Raw genomic sequence first — 10,341 nt, 5'->3', positions numbered from 1 at the left:
TGCTGATTTTAGCTGCAATGCAGGTGCTTTCATGATGCTTAGTCTCTGTCCTGGCTGTCCCAGGATGTGCTATGGGAGCAGGTCTGACCCAGATTTCCTTCCTTGACCCGTGTTCCTTGAATCCCAATCAAAAAAGCCAGCAAGAGGATCTGGGGAAAAGAAAAGATTATTAAGGCACTCATTGAATACCTTCCTGCAATGATGTTAAGGCTAAATGTTCTTAGGCTATGTATTACTGACTCTTCTGCCAGGAAAGCTTTGGCAGTGTCCTGTGCTTGGATGGAGAAGCCTTTGCTGTCAGAAATGTGGGGTGACTATTTGTGTGTGTTTCAGACACTCAGTGATGAGGAAGATGCTGAGAATGATGACCTGAATGATGCAGGTGAGTCCTCTAGCAATACCCAGCTCTTCTGTGGGGAGAGCCAGGACTTAAACCATCCCAGAGGGGTGTAAGTGGAAATAGAGTCTGAGAAGGCAATGGCTTTACAAAACTCAGCAAAACCAACACAAAAGGGAGCAGAGAGTTTGGAAACATTGGCAAGGGGTAACAAAGGCTATTTCAAGTTGAAAAAACAAAACTTTCCTTATAAAAGTTTGGAAAATTGTGTTGAAGGAAGAGCCTTCCTAAGTGAGCAAAAACTTGCAGAAGAATCAGCTGCAAGGATCATGGGATTGTTGGGGTGAGAGCAGGAAGCAAAGGTGGGATGAAGAGAGAGGATGGTGAAGAGGCAAAACTGTCCAGGAGCTGGGCATCACTCTGTGCATGTGGGACACTCACCTGGGGTAGAGGATTCGCTACAAGGTAACAGGAAGATAGTAGTAATAAACAGATGATCTGAGAACAGTGTTGCAGCTGTAGGCTCAGGTTTGTGGAGGTGTAAGCAGTGACTTGCCTAGGAATGACCTGGGGAGGTGAGACAGTAAGTATGCAAATGATGTAAATCCTATTTAAGGGGAGGGCTGGAGGGTATCTGCATGCCATTAAGTGCTTGAAGGATCTGGAGTCTTTGGGAAATGGGGCAAGGATACACCCTCTCTCTCCTTGGGTTGCTGGTGCCTCAGGGAAAGGTCTAGCTATGCTCTCCCCAGGCACAGCTGCCTGTGCCCAAAACGGTAGGGGTGCTTCAGTTAGACATCCACCCAAAAACAGCACTCCATCAAATAAACATCCATCCAAACAAGAGGGTTGGCTCACATTTGTGCCTTCCGTGACAGCACCTGTGGGCTGGTCCAGCCACCTTCCTCCATTTGGTCTCTGCCCACTTCCTTTCTAAACAGTAGCCATGCAGACAAGCAAGTCTGTGCCAATTTTTGTCCTTCCATCCATGCAGCCATGCCTTGCTGGGAAACCTGAGATGCTGTAAGGATGCCTGTTGCAGACAGTGATAGCTCCAGTTACCCTGACACAGGTCAAAGGCAAGGGTTAAAGCAAAAGCTGTTGCGGGGGTCATTGCATATACAGAAGCTTGAGATTACAGGAGAGATCAGAGCATTTCCTAATCTCCTATTGCCATTTCTAGATGGAGGAAATTTAAACGCATCCTCCACTGACATGGAAGCAGAAGATGAGGCAGTAATTGAAGCTGAACCTGCTCGACACAAGAGGAAGTTCATTGCCACCCTTCAGGTGATTATTGGGGTGACAGATCTGGCCTCCTTCAACCCTGGCCCTTTGTCCATGTCCTCCTTGTCTCCTTGCAGTGGAGGTTAGACTGGGAGGAGAACTTGCAGTGTCTGCTGGGCCCCCATTGTTGCTGGGCTTTGAAACAGCTAGTGAGACCTTGGAGCCAAGCTAGAATGTGTGTGCACATCTGAGGATGGACCTGGGGGGAAAAGGGAAAACCATAACACCCTGCACCGAGTAATACAGGGGTAAGATAGGACCAGGTGAAATGGTTGAACCAGGGAAAGGATGGTCTTTCTCACTCTCCTCCCCTTTAAGATGGCAGGAAAAGGCCCAAAATTACTTTCTACTTATTTCAGATCTACAACTCTGAGCTGGAAAATGAGTTTGCTAATTTTGAAGACTGGCTGTGTATCTTCCCTCTTCATCGTGGCAAAGCAAATGAGGATGAAGATGGAAACGAGGATGAACATTTTGTGGGGAAGTACAAGGTACTCTATCATTTGAATGACATTTGTGCTGCATGTGGAAGAAAATCCTTAGGACAACCTGTACTTCAGAGCGTGTAGACTCTGAAATACAAACTACAGAAGTTGGTTTGAAAAGGTCCCGAGAAAACCTTTGCTTCCCCCTGCCTTTGGCAGTCCAAGTGCCTGGAAATATTCAGATCTTCTGGCATTGACATTGATCTTACAGCCTGCAGCCTGAATTGCAAACAGGGACTGCCTGGGACATGTGGACATGACCGTGACTTTGGAAAGGACTGTTCCCATGGGCACAGGGTGTCTGTAGTCTGCATGGGGCAATGGCTCTAATTTTTCAGTTGGCAGGTGAAGCTGGTCTTGGTGGCTCCAATCCTATCTGAGATATTCTCCTTTGTATCTAGTTGTTCCTTCCAATGTCTTTTCTGCAGGGGTCCTTCTACCTCTACCCCACTGAGGAAGCTGGTACAGAGCCCAAGGTCTCCCAGGGCATTCCAAGGAACAGACCCATCAAAGTTCTTGTAAGAGTTTACATTGTTAAGGTAAGTCTCTGGTGGTGGTGGCAGTAATGCTTGGAGGTCTGTCCCCTCCCTATGGACCTCCTGCCATTCTCTGCTCACTAAATATGAGCAGTGGCACTTGTGAAAAGCTCAATGCTGTCTTGAAGGCTCTACCAGCCCAGTGGAGGTGAGCTGCATCTTGTCCATGGAGAGCCTTCCATGCTTTATAGCTTCAGGAGGTGCTAAATATCCAGATGGGCATTTCTTGGCTCCTCTCATCTGCCTTGAGACAGTGAGCAAGCAGGTGGGCTGATAGCTGGAGACATCGGTGGCTTGTTGAGTGGGGATTTGCATGGGAATAAGTGCCTGTTTCACTGCTGGGGCAGCTGCTAGAGGGACCTGGCCAGTGGGCTTGGGTGGTCTCAGGCCTGTGCGGTCTACCTTGTGCAGGTTGCTCTCTGCAGCTGATATATAGCAGTACCTCTTGTGTATTCCAGGCTACGAACCTGTCTCCAGCAGACCCCAATGGCAAGGCAGACCCCTATGTGGTGGTGACTGTGGGGCAGAAGCAGAAAGACACAAAGGAGCGATACATCCCAAAGCAGCTCAATCCTGTGTTTGGAGAGTATGCAGGACATTTTTATCTAGCAGGTTTAATAGGAATAGTGCAAATCTGGGGCTCAGGCTGTGGCCCAGCATGTGTGGTCATCTGTTCCCTTTGTGCTGGAGAATCTTGTGCTGTAACACAAAGGTCCAAGGCATGCCTCTTGCCTCCAGCTGACACAGGAGCCATAAGAGTTTGGGGTTAGGAGGGGAGCACTCCCAAGATGTCCCAAGGTCCACTTGATTTAACAGACAAAGTAGCAAGCCAAGCAGCAACAGAGCATTGGGAGAGCTTTTGCCCTAGCTCCAGGGCCTCTATCCAAAGGCATACATTCCTGGAAAAGTAACTCCTTTGTTTGAACATTCACACTGAAAACTGCACACACTGAACTTACAGAGAACCAAACTCTATCAGAGGTCTTTGGGTCATCAGAGTTCTTAAATCTGTAGGATAATCAAAGCAGCGCATGTGTTTTATTTCCATCCTCTTTGCTAATGGCACTCTTCCTCTCTGCTTCTGTCCAGAGTTGTGGAGCTGACAGTTTCCTTTCCCGTGGAATCAGAACTCACTGTAGCAATATTCGACCATGATTTGGTTGGATCTGATGATCTGATTGGGGAGACCAAGATTGACTTGGAGAATCGATTCTACAGCAAACACAGGGCCAACTGTGGAGTGGCTTCTCAGTATGACATGTAGGTACCGGTGTGACGCATTAGGGCCGTGAGATGCATTCTTCTTACCTACCATTTGGGCAGGTAACAGAACACCTCCCAGTTTTGCAGGACAGCGCTTGCATCCACAGTATCCTTTGAGCAGGTACCCCACAGATTCACTACAAGTTATATGGATAACTCCATCTCCTTTAGATGCCTACCAGCTTCCTTTGATAGCTCTAATTCCTACTGCGGACAAATATATTTTGCATATAGTAGTAAAAAATTCTTAAATGCTTTCATATTGGTGTTCTGTGAGAAAAGCACTCACTTGACATTGATGTGATTTTTTACGTCTTTCAGAAAGCAGGATGCTTTCTCTGGCAGTAGCTAATTCTGTGAGCAGCAAGACTCATGGCATTTGTTTTCCTTTGGCCTCATTCAGTATGGATTCTCTGGTGTCTTTGTCAGTTTTCTGTAAGCTTCTCCTCTACCCTGCTATTGGAGCTGTGGGCATGGAGTTGAGTCTCTAGCACTGCTAAAACCTCTCTCCCACTTACGAGCTGCAGCTGGAATTGCTCCTGTTGCTTCTTTGAAGCTAATGGTTCTGTGGGGTGCAAGCCTGGCTTGTTCTGGAGGAGAGCTTGCTAAGCTTTTAATTCATTAAGTTTTTGTGTGCCTGTGGTTTTCCGAGTGACAATCTGAGCAGGGATCTGGTGGCACAGCCTATGCTGTAGGGAAGGCAGGGCATTTCACAGCCTAGGAAAAAAACCTGTTGATGTTCTCCATGTTCTCCCTTCCATGCAGAAACGGCTACAACATGTGGCGAGATGCTTTCAAGCCCACACAGATCTTGGACAGTTTATGCAAGAAAAACTCACTCCCTGCAGCAGAGTACAGATGGGAGGAGGTCAAAGTGGACAATAAAATATTCAAGGTCCCTCCAGAGGCTTTTTCTGAAGGTACAGAGGGCTTGGAGAACAATGACTGCTCCCTTAAACAGCTGCCTTTGCCCAGCAGTGCATGTGCTGGTGAGAGGTCTGGGAACCCACCAGCCTCTTTTCCTTTAAGTGTCTAGGCTGGCTGCCCCAACTCTGTGCCCTGCACAGCCCAGCTTTCTGGGTCACCAGGAGAGCATCCTTGGTGCACAGTGGCCTGCTTTTGGTGCATGATGGTGTTGCACTGGGGGAACATGTGATCCAGGCTCTTAGGTCCCAAAGTGGCTTCCCAGGCAGTGGGTGGAGCAATGTAAACCTGTTTGCACAGCAGTGATGTTCATGGTGGTATCATGACTTGTGCAGCCACAGAAGGCGTAGCTTATTCTGGTGGCTGACGCTGGCGCAAAGCTGTACCTCCACCTGCTTGTGACCACCTTCAGCAAGATACTTGTGTCCTTTTTTGGTGGGGTTTTTTTGGGGGGGCTGGAGAGTGACTTTTTTTGGTCTTCTTTCCTGTTTTTAGTTGGCTTTGTCCTTCAGGGATGTTCTCTGCTTCTGGTGGCTTTGCGTGCCTTGGGTGACTCCTCACTGCTCCTCACTACTATTGATTTCCTCTTGTGGGCAGCTTCTGCTACTTCTTTGCTGTTTTTTTCTTCCTCACTGGCATTACAAACCGCGAGCCAGGGCCACAGATGTCCAAGAACAGAGCAACCTTTCATGCCCTCCACCAGCAGTGATGGAGAACTTCCCTGAGCACAGGCCTCTTCCTGCTCTGCACACTTCTCTCCAACGGCCAACACCTATGCAATCAAATCCAGTCTGGAGGAAAGGATGGAGCAGATGTGGCCTGCTTGTGGATGGGTGGGTCCTGTGAGGCAATGCTATGTAGCCTGTAGGAAGGATGATCCCTGTGCCTGACCTGCCCAGAGAGGGGGAACACATGTCTACGGCCAACTTCACCTTCTGCTTATTTCAGTCCTGCTGTTCCTCAGCTTTCCGCTGGCCTCTATGGCTTATATCGTGAAGGGGAAAGAAATCCTGCTCAGGAGAGTGCAAGGAGCCTCCAAAGGCCCTTTTCTCCTTTTTGTCAGGTCACTGGGTAGCTGGGAAAGGAGAAATGAGGTATTCTCCTGGTGTGTTCCCCTGAGAGCTGGCTCTGGTTCAGACATGATTGCAGTTAGTGCCCCTTGAACCTCTGCTGTGCTCAGGGACCCCTTGGGATGGTTTCAGTCTCAGACTGATCTCCAAAGGGCAGATGCTTTCCATAAACCCAGGGATGGGAGGGTCATTGTGTCCTCATCTGTTGGTTCATGCTTTTCTCCCCATCAGCAAGATTTGGTCTTGAACTGCCATTGACTTCACTGTGCCAAATGAGTCAATTAATTGTGCAGATGTTACATTAACAGAGAGCACAGCTGTGTGTCATTGCCAAGTGACAAGTGATGCTTTCCTGGAGCACTTCTAGACCAAAACCTCTCATCCATGGATCTGTTGGCACTACCACAGAGAGATGGGGATTTAAACTGCCCAAGAGGGACACATCCTCCTTGGTGTCCCCTTGATCCTTTTCCCAGGGCCATAGTAAATTTCTTTTTGCCCTTTTCCTCTTATTTATCTTAGCTTGTTTGTCTTCTTGACTACAATTTTCTGCATTACTGCAACATATTGAACTCATTCCCTTCATCCTTGTCCTCCTGCTTCTCCCCATTTTTTTTTTTTTTGGGTGGGGGAGGTGCTTGTTTGCCCAGTCCATCATCTTCCCTTATTTGTGCCTGTGACTAACACCCTGACGTGGCTCTTGCTGGCCAGAGTCCTTCATCTTCTACTTGGCTGTGTCCTGCTGCAGAGGCCTCTGTGAGGAACAAGAGAGGAGTGGCAGATGAGAACTGGTCAGTGGATGATGAACATAAGGCTTTGTACGTCCTGCAGCACTGGGAAGAGATGCCAGGATATGGGTACAAGCTGGTACCAGAGCATGTGGAGATCCGGTCTCTGTACAACTCGGAGAACCCTGGGCTTGTGCAGGTGAGGTGTATTTCCTTGCCCAACCTAGACATGGCTCTGGGGAATGACTTTTGTGACAGCTGGTTCCCAGCCCCCTGGCTGGTCCCCTGTTGTCCTCATCATGACATGAATCCCATGTGTTGCCCCTTCCTAGGTGAGCGACTGGAGCTGTCTGTGTCACAAACTCACTCCACTCACAGCCACTCTCTGACCTCTTCTGGTCCTTTGGAACACCCTTTCCTTAAGGGACCTCTGGCCATTGATGTTGTGGTCACAATGCTGGTGGCCCAGAGTCCTTCCTGTGTCCTCAGGCTGTGTAGCACTGCTTTGATTAGGATGCTGTGTGGGTGGCAAGGGACCTGCTCTGCCTTCTGAGCCCTGCCACCATGTACCATGGTGGGTGGCAGTGTCCTTACCTATCCCTGCCTCTTCCTCTGCTTTGTCCCCTATCACTGCTGCTTTGCTTGCCTGCAAGAGCCCTGTTCTGCCCCTCGGCTTCTTCCAGGAGGCGTGGTGTAACTACTGGCTGGAGGAGAAACATTTGTCTTCAGTTTTATGCCATGCAGTGATCTGAGCTCAACCAGTTCAATGTCCTGCACTGAACGTATCCTGTTCTCCCAGGTATCAGAGGTCTGTAGCAAAGAAGAGCTCTGCAGTCACTCTGGCTTTGGTTGGCCCTGGAAATGCATGTGGGTTTGGTTTTCTTGGTTATGCTGAAGTGTTGTACCATTGTGTGCCTCTTGTTAAGACAGAGATATGTTTGCTTCTGTTTGAAATGGACTCAGTTCAGCTGAAATGTTTTTTTTTTTTTTTTTTTTTTTTTTTTTTTTTTGGGGGGGGGGGGCGGGGAGCAGAGTGGGGAGGGAAATAAACAATTTTTGGTAGTTTTAATTTTCTCCCTATCTAAAATCCAGTCACATGTCACTCTGAAGTGCTGGGGATGGAGAGAGCGAAGCAGAGGCTTTCTGGTGAGAGCTTTCCTTGCAGGACCAAGCCCTTGCTCCTTGAAGAGCTGGAGTCTGTCTTTTGAAGTCTCTCTGCTATCTTCTCTTGTCAGGGCTCCTTGCACATGTGGATCGACATGTTTCCAAACGATGTCCCTGCACCGCCGCCTGTCAATATCAAGCCACGACTGCCTGTCAGGTAGCACCCATCGGAGTGGGTCTCGGGCTGCTGAGCCTGTGTGGAGGGTCACTGTCCCTTGCCGTGCCTGGCATTATGTGCCACGGGGTCCCTCACAGGCTGACGATCTGTGCTAGTCTGGCATACAGCCCTCCTCTCTGCTTCAGCTCTGGCCATGGGATGGTCTCTTGGGTGCATCATCATGGGGCATAAGCATTTCAGCTACACATGTGTTTGTGAAGGGCAGGGTTAATCTCTCTAAGGGTGGATGTGAAGGTGATAGAAACTCAGATCAGAGCCACTCGTCTAGCTCTGTTTCAGCTAGTGGGATGATGTCCTCTGGGTGCCTAGAGAAGTGAAGTTGAAGGAGGAGATCTGCTGTTTTCAATGATTTAATGGGGCTGTTGAGATGGAGGGTCCAGATTCTTCTCAGAGGTGCACATGAAAGGACAAGAGATAATGGACACAAATGGCAGCAAGGGAAACTCCAACTGGATATAGGGAAAACATTTTCCCAACGAGAGTGAAGCTACACTGGGATAGGGATGGAGTGACCCAGAGAGGTCCTGGGATATCTGTCCTTGGAGATATTCAACACTCACGCAGACAAGGGCCTGAGTAATCTAATCACCTACAAAGTCAGAGCAAGAGGTTGGAGCAGAGATTACAGAGGTCCCTTCCTGCCTGTCTGTGCTCCTATGGCTAAGTGGTGCTGGGTGGGTTTCCCATGCACCAGGGATTTGCTTTGCAAAAGCTGCCTGTTTTGACTGTGGGTGTTTGTCTTGTGGGGTTGTAGCCCCTCAGGAAGGGCTTTGTGTGGGGTAACGAGACTGCTCGGCTGTGCTTGGCTAGAAGACCCCCTGGCAGGGGACCACAGAGGGTTCAAGTCCTGCTGCTCTGCTGGTGTGGGCTTGACCTGCCTTCCCAGGCACCAGGGGGTGAGAACAGGTGTCTCAGTCACCCCTGTGTCCTTCCCACAGCTACGACCTGCGTGTGATTATCTGGAACACGGATGATGTGATCCTTGATGATGTCAACCCAATAACAGGAGAGCCTTCCAGTGACATCTATGTGAAAAGGTCTGATGGGAGCCAGAGGGAGGCCAGAGCCTGGCTGTCCTTCTCCCTGCCCTGCCCCACACCCTCACTGCCTCTTCAGAACCTCCTCTCCTCCCTGCCTCAGCATGAGGTTCACCACTCCAGTCCTCTGCATGGACTGCTGTACCCTCAAAGATGTTGGTCAGGTGTTGGTCTGGTTTGGCTCTGACTCTTCCTTTCCTCCCACTCCATGGGGTTCGGCCCCTCCATACTTCTGCTCTGCCTTTGGGGCTGGCTGACAGAGGTAGGAGATAACTGAGTTTCTCTCCTGCAGCTGGATAAAGGGTCTTGACCATGACAAGCAGGAGACAGATGTTCACTTTAACTCCTTGACCGGGGAGGGCAATTTCAACTGGAGGTTCATCTTCTGCTTCAACTATCTCCCAACCGAGAAGGAGATCACCTACAAGAAGAAGGACTCTCTCTTCTCCATGGAGGAATCAGAGTTTTGGGAACCAGCTGTTCTGGTCCTCCAGGTCTGGGATTATGACAGAATTTCAGCTAATGACTTTTTAGGTATGGTGTGACCTGCTGGAAGTGGGGTGACCTGTCCCTCACCTTGCTGGAGTACTACAGCATTTCCCCTGGGGCTCAGTTCTCTGAGAAGGGATGTCAGGAGGGAGCATCAGATCAAGCTCTTCAGCTCAGCAGTCACCTGGGCTGGTTTGTCATGTATGAGCTATAGGCAGATCCTGGAGATATGCACCTCTCCTGCACAAACATGTTGAGCTTGCATGCTTGTCCCAGGGCCCTGGTGTCCTTTTTCAGGGCCTGTCACACCACAAGATTTCCAGGTTCTGTTTCCTCACAGCCCTTCTGATAAACTTGGTGATTTTCCCTGCTCTACTTAGATCTGCAGATCCCAAAGACTTGGCCAGAGAGCAGCTTTCCCAGGAGCTTACGTTGTGGGAGCAGAGATTGGCAACCTCTGTAAGACCATTTGCACTTGAGTTGTAGCATCCCATTGCTGGGGGCTTACAGCTCCCCTGGCTGCTCTGGTACTTCCCAGTAACCAGACCTGCTGAGCTGGGCATGCAGCAGGGCCTGTTGATGAAGCTGAGCTGGTGGTGATTCCACCCACACTATGCTAGCACAAGCACTGCTGCCTCTCTCCTGCTTCTGCTGCCACCCCCAAGTTTGTGGCACTCCATTCAGTTATCCCTCCCTTCTTCAAACTTTGGCCTCCCCATCAAAAAGCATCTGCTTTGCCCTGCTGTCTGTTGGGTAGGATAAAACTCTCTTTATGGAATCACAGAGTCACAGAATGGTTTGGGTTGGAAGGGACCTTAAAGCCCATTGAGTCCCACCCCCCCT

The 10,341-nt window shown here is 49.5% G+C and overlaps 1 protein-coding gene across 1 annotated transcript in view; it reads left to right on the top strand.

Annotated features, from left to right (window-relative positions):
- Nucleotides 1–333: 333 nt before the first annotated feature.
- LOC104470928 (fer-1-like protein 4) overlaps nt 334–10,341 on the top strand; it is a gene marked incomplete at its 5' end in the record, with an annotated part of 13,840 nt that continues 3,832 nt past the window's right edge. The window contains 11 exons of the mRNA XM_010086052.1: nt 334–382; nt 1,521–1,627; nt 1,984–2,115; nt 2,538–2,648; nt 3,104–3,231; nt 3,735–3,905; nt 4,674–4,828; nt 6,651–6,829; nt 7,866–7,951; nt 8,911–9,009; nt 9,302–9,543. Coding sequence (XP_010084354.1) covers nt 334–382; nt 1,521–1,627; nt 1,984–2,115; nt 2,538–2,648; nt 3,104–3,231; nt 3,735–3,905; nt 4,674–4,828; nt 6,651–6,829; nt 7,866–7,951; nt 8,911–9,009; nt 9,302–9,543 — 1,459 coding nt within the window. The remainder of the gene's footprint in view (nt 383–1,520; nt 1,628–1,983; nt 2,116–2,537; nt 2,649–3,103; nt 3,232–3,734; nt 3,906–4,673; nt 4,829–6,650; nt 6,830–7,865; nt 7,952–8,910; nt 9,010–9,301; nt 9,544–10,341) is intronic.

Source organism: Pterocles gutturalis, unplaced genomic scaffold, assembly GCF_000699245.1.
Source record: "Pterocles gutturalis isolate BGI_N339 unplaced genomic scaffold, ASM69924v1 scaffold41050, whole genome shotgun sequence".
Lineage (NCBI taxonomy): Eukaryota > Metazoa > Chordata > Aves > Pterocliformes > Pteroclidae > Pterocles > Pterocles gutturalis.
This window is presented reverse-complemented; position numbering and strand designations above follow the sequence as displayed.